At 39.3% G+C, this 12351-nt stretch overlaps 1 protein-coding gene across 5 annotated transcripts in view; it reads left to right on the forward strand.

The window, feature by feature from the left end:
• GRM5 (glutamate metabotropic receptor 5) overlaps positions 1-12351 on the forward strand; it is a 485303-nt gene that overhangs the window by 402631 nt on the left and 70321 nt on the right. For all 5 annotated transcript variants that reach the window (XM_080640487.1, XM_080640490.1, XM_080640489.1 and 2 more), the window contains exon 7: positions 4058-4184. In XM_080640487.1, coding sequence (XP_080496613.1) covers positions 4058-4184 — 127 coding nt within the window. The remainder of the gene's footprint in view (positions 1-4057; positions 4185-12351) is intronic.

The following is a 12351-nucleotide window of genomic DNA, read 5'->3' on the forward strand; positions in this document are numbered from 1 at the left end:
TGCACCTGCCAGCCATGAGTCCGGCTCAGGGCTTCTGGCTGAGCGGCAGTCGCCCTGTGGGAGCGCACTGACCACCAGGGGGAAGTTCCTGCATTGAGAGTCTGCCCCTTGGTAGTCAGTGTGCATCATAGCGACCAGTCGTTCCGCCATTTGGTCAATTTGCATATTAGCCTTTTATTATATAGGATAAGGTCTGGCTACACAGGAAATAATCCAGTGAAAGAGGAGGATAAAGGTATAATAAATATTAAATGGGGCTTATTTGTTGGAATACAATGTCCTAGGGGAAGAAAAAAATCAATTATCAAAATAAGGTATTAATCAAATAGTTCTTTAAGTACTATAGGATGCTCCAGGCATTGTATATACCTAAAGCAGCTGGCTTGCTCTTTTCAATCAACCACATCTTCACTCTGTTTAGAAGACATTTGAGGTATTCATTCATTGAATATTTCAGTGTCAATTATAAAGTCTTCAAAGGGTCATCATGAAGATTTAGTAAGTATGAGATCAGAAGGAAGAATGACAAGATAAGTGAAGATAAATATAAATTTATTAATATCTGCTAAATAGCTCAACAACTTATACAGTATCTGAAAATTTCCTCGTGTTTTGTTATGGTATACGAGGGTTGGTCAGCTATGACTCACAGGCCAAATCTGACTTCTTGCCTGTTTTTGTAAATAAAGTTTTATTGAAATACAGCAATGTTCATTTCTTTATGCATTGTTTATGACTGCTTTCACATTTGCTATTGTAAATAGAGTTGCATAGTTGGCTTTCAATAGCGACTGTATTACCTACAAAACCTAAACCATTTACTTTCTGGTTCTTTGCAGAAAGTTTGCTAACCTGTAACATAAAATGATAGTCTGCATCTTGGCCAATCATCTTTCTATTAAACACTTCATGTGAAATTCTTTATGGACTCATTCAGAATATCGATTATTCACAATTTCCAGTTATTCTTGTAGAAATATTATGCTGTGTAAATTACCTCTTGGACATTGTTTTAACCCTTCATAGCAATACAGTTTGAACATTTAACTTCAAAATACTGAATGGCTGATTTGAGAGATTTCTATATACTATGCATTGATCTACACCCTTTTATATAGAGGACTGGAGAGCATCCACAGATTTTGGTATCTTCCAGGAGTCCTAGAAACATTGCCCTGCAGATACAAACAGACAACTTAAGTTTCTGTGGGGTCAAAAATTATAAGTGGTTTTCGGACTGTGCAGGGTGAGGCGAGACAGGGTTTGGCGCCCCTAGCCTTTGCATTGTTCGAGGATTAACTGCATATACTTTTCTACCCCATTCTACTAGGATTAACTTACATAGTGGAAGAATTTGATTCCCTATTATAATATTTTAAATACTAGTTAATTTGTAATAATTTTTATGTAGTCTTTTTAACCCCAAATTCTACTTTCCTAACCAGATCTTATTTTCATTCTGCTGAATATAAAATTGACAACATTTTCTTAATATGTTTTAAGGTTGTCACTTAGCAACTTCATTAATGATGTGAACATCTTATGGCATTGTTCAGATTTACTAACTTAGTTGAGTCCATCAAAGGACATTAGTTTAGCAAAGGTTCAAATACGTTACATTTGTTATTCATAAAGAAAGCAGCACTACTTCCAGGATGTTCAAAAAGAATGGGAATTGCTGTGAAAGAGAATTGTCACCATCTCTTGTATTCAAAATGAATGTGAACAGAACATATATAACAAGTGAAATAAAGTAAAACAAATCAGTTTTGAATGATCAGAAGAAGACATATTACTTGTCACCACTGATTCAAAATAAAATTGTAATATTTGAATTAATCTTGGAGAAGGGCATAAACTTACTCTGGTTAAAAAAAAAAATGAAATTCACAAACCAGTATAAATTGAACCACAGGAAGTCAGCATATTTCTAGAAGGAAAAATGCAACTGCTTGTTAGCTGGGCCCTCCTAAGACAGAGAATTCTTCAGTATTTGAAATGTGTCTGATTGCATTACTAGTACTTGTCCAATGATAGTTTTACCATTTTTTACCAGTGTGGTTGAAATTACCCCAAAAATGAAATTAATTTCTCTGTATGAATATTTATATGCATACTACTAGTAAAACCGTTAACATTTTTAGTATTCTACAGTTTACAAATCACTCTGGTATTTTTTAATCCTTAAATTCCTTTATTGGAACAAGATTCCTGAGTGTATTTTAGTGCTTGAGAGACAAGTGCACAAATTACATACTATCCATCTAGGCAGGTTTTCATTACCCTTTGCCTGATGGTGAAATAGTCCCATTTATAAAGCTCTGCATATCAAAGGGCTTTGAATTTGACCAGGCTGTCCATGAATTGATCTCTGGAAAAGGTAAGTGGCATTTCGTTTTAGCGACTGTATTTTACAACATTAAAAAGAAATCCTCAGGAAACCCTATAAAGGTAGGTGTATTTTAAAAGCAATGGTATTCGTTTGAAGAAATAGGATCAGCTGGATGATGCAACACTACTTAGTGGGTATAAGTAAGATTAGAGCCATGGTACCTCTTGATTCCCAGGCCAGTACTCTTGCCTCTACATCTTCCAAAATATCATGAACTCAATCTTTTTATGGACCAAAAAGGCTCAGTGTTTACAAGCACGAGTTTTGAAGTCCAACAGCTACTGTTTGATTCTTCATGTACCCATGTATGCTGTATGAGCGCACTATGCCTCCATTTTCTCCCTTGGGGGTGGGGGGAAGAGTAAAATAAAACCAGCTTTGTGATACAGAGATAAAAGCATATGGCATTCTCTAAACAGCCAGAAAATAGTCAATATCGTTAGAGAGAATACTTTAGCTCGATTAAACAGGTCTAGTTAGCAATTTTGCCTCACTTCTCTGGTTATTTTAAGGAAAGGACATTTTAACCCTTTTTGTCACCATTCCCTACTTCAAGCATGTCAAACTTATGGCCCGTGGGCTGCATGCCTCGTTTATAGAGTTTGACATGCTTGCCCTACTACTTGTATCATTGCAGGGTAAAGAGCCAGCCCAAGGATGCTACAAAATAAGAAAGAGGTGCCACCTTACAACTGTATTTGGCTATAAATATCTAGACATTGTTATTAGCAAAGATCCTTAATAGAGTCAGCAACTAAGACAATAAATAGAGTGTAATCATTGTTATGTCTGGTTGTTGCTGGTTATTAATCACAGTTTTAATTATTTATAGGAATGTTTAATGAATGCTATCTCTATTCCACAGAGGCTATTCATGAACCAGGAGTGGGGTGGGAAAAGGCATCCATTTCTAAAAAATAACATCTGAGACGCTTTCAACTGTCAAATTATTTCAATTCTTTTCTATTGCCTTAAAAAGAATCAAATAGATGAAGAGGTATATAATAGTCTCAATGACCTTATCCATATCTACCTTCATCCCAAGCAAATGAAAGCTACTAGAATAAGCAGGAATGGCTGAATTATTGAACCAGATTTTTAGTAGAAACAGATACCAAGATATGAGCTCCCCAAAAAGTTCAAATTCTCCCTCTTCATTCAATACAATTCCTAATTATTTTTTAACAACATGGATAGATTTTTTTTAACTTTAGCAGATGTACAATGTTTTTTGCTAAAATTTTCAGCTATTGGAAGGAAGCCAAGGTAGCTATAGAGAGCAAAAGTTCTTAATTGGAGGGAAAGAGAGGCACAGCCTCAGGAAAATTCAGTTACATATACATATATAGAGATATATGTGTATTTATATGTGAGCAAAATACAGGCACTTAATTAAATACAGGTATCTAAAGCTAATTATACAAAGACTTGCATTTAATTTAATTCTTGACCCTATTACCGACAATTTTGATACGGAACTGGTTACTTAGCCTGTTTCTTTAATTATTTAATGAGAACATTAATACTTATACTGCCCATCTGGTAACATTTGAAATGATTTATGTAAAAGCCCTTTCTGCTTTGTAAAGCAATACATTTGAATAAAAGATTGCTGGATTTTTATCTATGCAAAGAAATAATCAGAATTTTAAATATTTGCCTTAGGTGATCCGGAAGGGAGAAGTCAGCTGTTGTTGGACCTGTACACCATGTAAAGAGAACGAGTATGTCTCTGATGAGTACACCTGCAAGGCATGCCAACTGGGGTCCTGGCCCACCGATGACCTTACAGGTACATGTATCACAATGTCAGCATAGGTACAGCTCTCTTATTAAAAAAAAAAAAAAAAAAAACCTGAAGACACAAACATGGGAGGAGGGAGTCACATCAACAAGCATTTTTCATCTTGGTGGCCTTGGTTTATGTCACAAAGAATTTCCTTCAGAAGAGAAGCCTCCCCAACACCTGACTAATTGTGAAAATCTATAAATCTTACAGATAGATTGGCTTATATTCCCACCCTTCCCGCCAAACTAGATCAGAATCCCCAGGTTTTCACACCATCCTGAGGATATTCCCAGAAATTTCTATGCAGGGCCTCAGGTTACTGTCATTTGAAGTGGAAAGAGAGAGCTATTGGCCAGGAAGAAACTAAGATATGTCATGACATATCCAAGTGTAAAAAGGTTGCACAGAATTGGGTAGATATTGGTCTAAAAATCCAAAACTCTTTGTTTCTCTTAGTGCTTTTCCTTAATCTAAACCAGGTACTTCCAACTAATGAGTTTTCAAATACTGTCAGTACAGGGCATGACTGATGTCTGATTGTTTCTTGTTTAGTTCTTTAGGGGGTGGAGTAGGTGGTGTTTGTTTTGTGTTCTTTTGGTTTGGGTTTATTTTCTGCAAAAGATATTAAGGAATGTGTCATTGTATTCTAAAAATTATATTTTATAGATATTTCTAATTTTTACAATATAAAAACAGCATATGATAGCTTTCATCTTTCCTTATAATTTATTCAATGTATAGTATATGCCTGTTTGCCTCACTGAAATAAAGATACAACCTCTATCTTCACTTAATGAGAGAGGCAAAAAGATAAAAATATGATTCCAGTTAATTAACATAGATTTGTGCAAATAGGAGTATGAGGAGTGGTCCTATGAGACTAAGTTTTCAAAGAAAATAGAGGGGGAAAAAAAATCTCGATGCTTCATTTATGCTGGGAAAATATTTTTTAAAATCCAAACTATAAGATGGGACTGTTGAAGTCATAGATCTAGCTTAATTTTATAATTTTCATCCACAACCCTTATTAAAAGCTATATAGATTGTGGTACAGACAAAATAAATTATTATCAACTTGGATATTAAAAAAAAAATCTCGGGAACAGGGCCCACCAGTGCTATGTCAGGTCATCAAATGGTTTTAAAATTAAAATGGATTTAGCACAGTTTTAGGCTAGAAGATTATAGCATCCTCAGTGTTAATCCCCATCCCTCACAGGACAATAAACTATTCCTGGTAGTTGTATTAGCTTATTCCAAAAGCCTGGTTCTAAAAGTCCTGTGATCCTGGGCCTTTTGAGATCAACTCACATTAAAGCTTTGTTTTCAGTGATTGGTATTTATACAGAAAACTTTCCTTTTCTTAAAAAAATAAAAAAATAAATTCTGATTTAATGCAATATCCAAGTGCCTTGTGTTAGCATTTGAATCCTATTTTTACTATTAGACAATGATCTTTTTGACACTCTTTTTATAAAATATATTTTATTGATTTTTTACAGAGAGGAAGGGAGTGGGATAGAGAGTTAGAAACATCGATCTGCTGCCTCCTGCACACCCCCCACTAGGGATGTGCTTGCAACCAAGGTACATGCCCTTGACTGGAATCGAACCTGGGACCCTTCAGTCCACAGGCCAACGCTCTAGCCACTGAGTCAAACCAGTCAGGGCCTGATACTCTTATACATTCTGGTATCTCCAAAGCCAACTCAGTGCTGAGCACATAGCCTTCAATAAATTTAGTTGAATAGATGAACTATAGCCCACTTGCATACACACACAGTAACATGTCAGAAAGAAAAACAAACATGATTGGTTTTTGTGAGAGGGAAGTAAGGAGCAGTATTGTGGTCTTTACTTTTCTACTATTTCTTTGCTTTTTTCAAATTTCTAATTTCAACATGTATTGTCATTAAATTGAACAACTATCTTGCAGATTCAACTATCTGCATGGTTAAGCACCTTGAAAGTGAATATACCACTTATTGTCCTATATTTTGTAAAACTATTCTGCTGACAATGGACATGGTTTGCTTCCATATTCATTCAGCAGAAAAATATTTAATCTTCTTATTTGCATTATAAAATACATGGTAGAGAAACTGAGGTTGAAAACAAGATGTGGTTCTTATATATATTACCATCTTATTAGAAGAGAAACATTAATTTCCCCCTCTCTTGCTCTCTCTGTCACACACAGTGACACACATAAACACACACATATAGAAAATTGTGTTAAGTAATATAAAGTAAAAGAACAAGATTTTTTAAATGAAAATATTAGAAAAGACATAATTTAAATGTGTGGCTATAAAAGATCTCTCTGAAGGAGTGAAAATTAACTGAGACTTAAATGTTAAATAGAAATAGCTAGCAAAAAGAATCATGAGAAGAGCCTTTCTGGCTAAGGAAGAAGCACATGTGAAGGTCTATACATGGGGAAGCAAATGGGAAAATGGTGTCAGAAGAGATCAGAAAGGCCCCAGGGGCTAGGCTAGATAGATCCTTGTAGAGAATGCCCAGGATATAAGTATTTATTATTAAATACAAGTAGAAACACATGATTGTATATATACCTTTAAAATATCATTCTAATTTTCATGAGGGAGAATAATTTGGAGAGGGATAGAAAGTGGAATCAGGGAGACCAGTTGGGTGATTACCACAAGTTGGCACTGTAGTCAAGATTTCTTAATGTCCTTGCCTGAACTGCATTGGAAAATTTGAAATAGACTTTGGAGTAGAATCAAGAGGATATACAGATGAATTGGCTGGAGTAAATATTAAGTAAGGCTACCAAATAATCTACCTTGAAGGCTGGAGAAATAAATGCATTCTTTCATAAAAATAAGTAGGTTGATTTTAAGCAAGATCACTTTGAGATATCTTTGAGATTTTCAAGTGTGAATTAATTAATTTAACAAATTAAGGCCTTACAGTTTGTTCCAGAAAATGTAATAGGAACTGGAAATATAAAATGTAAAATACAGTCTACGTTTCCAAAAAACTTATAATCTAGTGGGAGAAAAGCATGGTAATCTATCCTATCTAATAAAGAGGGAATATGCTAATTGACCATCACTCCATCACAAAGATGGCTGCACCCACAGCTGAGGCCAAGTTCCCATAAGGAGCCTTAATGAGCAATCAGCAGGGACCTGAGGCTACACCCTCCCCTGCCCCCATGGGGCTTGACAGGGGACCTCAGGCCGTGCCCCCCACCCTGGCGTCAGGCTGGGGGACCTCAGGCTGCACCTTCCGCCCCAGTGCCAGGCCAGGGGACCTGAGGCCATGCCCCCTGCCTGGCGGGGCTTGATGGGGGACCTCAAGGTGTGCTTCCGGTCCTGGTGCTGGGCTAGGGGACCTCAGGCTGCTCCCCCGACCCCGGCACCAGGCTGGGGGACCTCAGACCGCATCCTCCACCCAGTGGGGCTTGACAGGGAACCTCAGGCTGCGCCCCCTGCCCCAGCACCGGGACATGGGACCTGAGGCTGCGCCCCCCCCACACCTGGCTGGGCTTGACAGGGGACCTCAGGCAATGCCCCCCCACACACCCAGCAGGGCTTGATGGGGGACCTCAAGGTACACCCCCAGTGCTGGGTCGTGGGAACTCAGGCTGTGCCCCCACCCGGCGAGGCTTGATGGGGGACCTCAGGCCATGCCCCCCACCCAGCGGGGCTTGACAGGGGATCTCAGGCCATGTCCCCCTTCCTGGCACCAGGTCAGGGGACCTGAGGCTATTCCCCTTGCCCAGCAGGGCTTGACAAAGGTGGGCCGGCCGGGCCTGTGTCTCACGTGATTTTGAGGTGCATGTGGGTGGGTAGGGACTTGACTCTGGGTCACATGGTGTGCCCAGACTCTGACAGGAGGAAGGTTTTCATATACATTTTACTAATTTTCTTTCATCTCTGACACTTTTATTATAGAGAAAGGGCAAATAGCAATATTATTTCCTCTAATTAATCACCTTTTAATGTGCACGAATTTCGTGCACCGGGTCACTAGTATATATATAAAACCCTAATATGCACATAGACTGGACAGTGGAACAACCCAACAACTGGTCGCTATCACGTGCACTGACCACCAGGGGGCACATGTGGAACATGGCAGGTGTTGGCAGCAGGTGGCAGAGCATGGAAATGGCTGGCGTCACCTGTGGCGGGATGGTGGAGCAGGTGCACCCGACCAAGGTGGGGCGCTGGTCACTGTCATAAGGGTGAGCCTCTGGTGGTTACTGAAAATTCATGCTGCGGTCCCGCCCGGTGCTCACACCTGCTGCTGGCGCTGGCCCCACTCACACCCGCTGCTGTTGCTGGCCCCAATCACTCCATGCCATCAGCGGGTGCGAGTGGGGCCAGTGCTGTCAGCACGTGGGAGCAGTGGCAGCAGGAGTGGGGCTGCCATCAGACAGGGGACCAGGGCTTCATCAGGAGGGGCCAGGCAGGGGCATGGAGGATGGATCAAGACCCACCCCTGTGCCCATCACAGCCTTGTGGCCCACAGTTCCTTTCAAGGTGCATGAATTCATTCACTGGGCCCTAATATAGTATATTAAAGGCTATAGGTAAAAATGAACAAAGTGGTATGAAAAAATAGAGGAGGGCCTACCTAACCCTGAAGAATTTGGAAAAGTTTACTCTTGAAGCATAATCTTGGAGCTCACTTAATTCAAAAGTGCAGAATATCTTAGAAAGTGAGTGAGCATCAAGGCTATTAATGGCACCATTCTTCTCCTAGTTGCTCCAACCAAAAATCAGTGACTCTTCCCTATTCCTGAGCACCTTATCTAGTCACGATCACACCTGGCTGTTTGAATTGCTAAATATTCTTACTCCCTCCACTCCCTCCATCTGTATAACTCTTCCCTTGACTGTGTTCTCATCCTCTCACATTTGGCTATTACAGTAATTTCCTAGTTTATTTCCCTACTCCCAAATTTATACCACATGCCTCTATGTCTATTATTCATCTTGCTACTAGATAATGTATCCAAAATACAGAGTTATCCCTTTTATTTCATTGCTCAGCACTTACCAGCATTTTCATATCTTTATACATATATTGCAAGTATTTCAACATAGCACACAAAATTCCCTCTCTCCCATTCCTCCTATGACCTTTCCAGTGTCAATCACCACCATTTTATAATTCTCATTTTACATCCTATCTAATAAAGAGGGAATATGCTAATTGACCATCACACCCTCACAAGATGGCGGCACCCACAGCCAATAAAGAGGGAATATGCTAATTTACTGCCATGCCCTCATAAGATGGTGGTGCCCACAGCCACACCATGGCGGCGTCCAGTCCCCTCAGCCCCACCTCATCTAGCTGGAGTCCCCCAGTCCCCTCAGCCTCGCTGGGGGGCAGCAGGCGCCACACGCCTCATCCAGTTAGAGTCCCCCAGTCCCCTTAGCCCTGCAGGGGAAGGTAGTTGGGGGCGATCGGGCTGGCAGGGGAGGGTAGTTGGGGACAATCAGGCTGGCAGGGGAGCAGTTAGGGGGCTATCAGGCTGGCAGGCAGAGTGGTTAGGGGCAATCAGGCAGGCAGGCAGGCGAGTGGTTAGGAGCCAGTAGTCCCAGATTGTGAGAGGGATGTCCGACTGCCGGTTTAGGCCTGATCCCGGGATTGGGCCTAAACCAGCAGTCGTACATCTCCCGAGGGGTCCCAGATTGGAGAGGGTGCAGGCTGGGCTGAGGGACATCCCCCACCATGCACAAATTTCATGCACCAGGCCTCTTGTTCTAGTATAAAGGGCTGCTTATAATTGTCATCTACACACAGAGCTGTGATTCTTCCATGTACATACATGTATTTTCTTTTCTGTCCACAATGTACTTACTTCCTGACATAGAGGTAGCACTTAGTCAATGTGTTTCAACCTGCAGTAAAATGATGGAGAGAGTTGCAAATGAAGACAAAAGTAAGACTAGGACCATCCAATGATTCTAGCCTTTAACCAAAAAGTTTGGACTTTATCCTATAGACAGTGTTGGGCCAGTGGAGGTTTTCCAGCAGAAGAAGGAAATGATTCCTCTAGCTACATGTGTATTTGTGAGTGTGTGTATGTATGTGGGGAGCGGGAATAAGTGCAAACATGGGGAGATCTCCCCATTGATATTATGTGAACTTTAACATTTAAGTGAGATCTACAGCACTTTTCCAAAGAGCCTGTAACTGTTTGCAATCCTATCTCAGTGACTCTGATGCAACCTAACAGATCACTTGGAGCTGCTAGCCAGAGACTGCTCTGATGGCTGCAGCTATCCTAAAACCCACCACAGAGATGCCTGGGCTAGCTAGCTTCAGGAAGACTGTAAGCCTTTCTTCTACCAACTTGGCTTAGTTACCTCACTTCAGCCTACAACATGAGAGTTCAGGTCACCTTTGGGTCAGTGCCCTCATTGTGGTAATAGTAACTAACTCATAGATTATGCTTCCTGTGTGCCAAGAACTGCTTAAGCATCTTACAAATGTTAATTAAATTAACCCCAACAAAACTCTATAAGATTGTTAGCACAGTTAAGAAATCTGAACCCACTTAGAATGAAATAACTATTTAGAAAAACAACTAGGAGTGGCAATCAACTGACATTACTGTCTTTATATTTATCTATAGACTTATATAGATTCATAGAAAGATGTCTGAAGTGCCCTAACCAGTTTGGCTCAGTAGATATAGGTCGGCCTGCAGACTGAAGGGTCCCAGGTTCGATTCTGACCAAGGGCATATACCTTCGTTTCAGGCTCGATCCCCAGTAGGAGGCATGCAAGAGGTAGCTGATATATGTTTCTAACTCTCTATCCCTCTCCGTTCCTCTCTGTAAAAATCAATAAAATATTTTTTTTAAAAAAGAAAGATGTCTGAAATGCAAATTACCTACTGATAAGAAAAGTTGTTTATGAGTGGTGGGATTGTGGGTTACTTTTTCATACACATATGTATATATATGTGTGTGTAAACATGTATGCATATAATTTTGAATTATATTTTAAGGATGTGTTTTCATCAATAAAGCCATTAATATAAATTTTAAGCTAGCCATATTCTTAAAATCCATCATAAAATAGCAGGAAGCAGGGATCCAGAGTTAGGAAGAGAAAGGAAGAGAATCTGACATGAAAACTAGAAAGAAAAAATATTATAAAAGGACGATGAGGGCAAAACAGCCAATGTCACTAATTCAACTGATTTTCATTGAGGACATCAAGTAGTTATTACTTATCTGACAATCATCAGATATTTATGTTAACAGTGAATAGAGACCAGGATCTGTGCTCTCAAATAAATCACCCTCCTAAATACAATATTGATAAATGATAAGATATTGAGTGTTAACAGCAGAGAAGGACAGAATGATGCTGGAGCACCATTATATCAGTGGAAGCTACTTAAATAAGGTTTAAAGTTGTCTCTTCAATTAATTGCATACATGCAAGCATTAAAGTAAAAATGGGAGCTGATCAAACTAAAATGATAGAGAAGAATGTTTTGGACATAGAGTAAAGAACTGAATATGTGGGGGGTTGGGTGAGGGGAAGGTGACACAGGCAAGCTAGGAAAAGGCCAACTCTAATTAGAGGGCTTTGTCAACTATGATAAATATTTTAAAGTTTATCCTAAGGGAAATTGAAAGCATTTGTTTATTCATTCATTAGTCATTCATTCAACAAATATAGATCTAACTGTTGAAAATATTTCTATGACCAAAGCATAAAATTCTCTGCCCCCCTAATGTTTACATTCTAGTGGAGAGCATAATTTTAAATGAGGCAATTATTATCTCCAGGAATATCCAAAAATTGAATAAGAAAGGAAGTACTTTCAAGGTGGACTACTGTATAAATATATTTACATAGTCACAATGTAAAGAGTGAGTATTGTTTAAAAAATGAACAGGGAGGATACTGACTTCAGAATAGTGGTTTCATCTGGAAACAGAGAATGGGGTCAGATGTGAGTTACAAAAGCGATTTCAATTATTTCTGTAAGCTGTGTGTGTGTGTGTGTGTGTGTGTGTGTAATTTGAAACAAATGACAAAATATCAACATTTTTTAAAACTGAAATTTTGTTTGTTCTATACTTCCCTGCATGTTTAAAATAGTTTTATTTAAAATATTTCATACTATTTGAGCTACTTAAGTATTAAATGCTAAACGATA

The sequence above is a fragment of the Plecotus auritus genome, assembly GCF_963455305.1.
Source record: "Plecotus auritus genome assembly, chromosome: 9".
In the NCBI taxonomy this organism is placed as follows: domain Eukaryota; kingdom Metazoa; phylum Chordata; class Mammalia; order Chiroptera; family Vespertilionidae; genus Plecotus; species Plecotus auritus.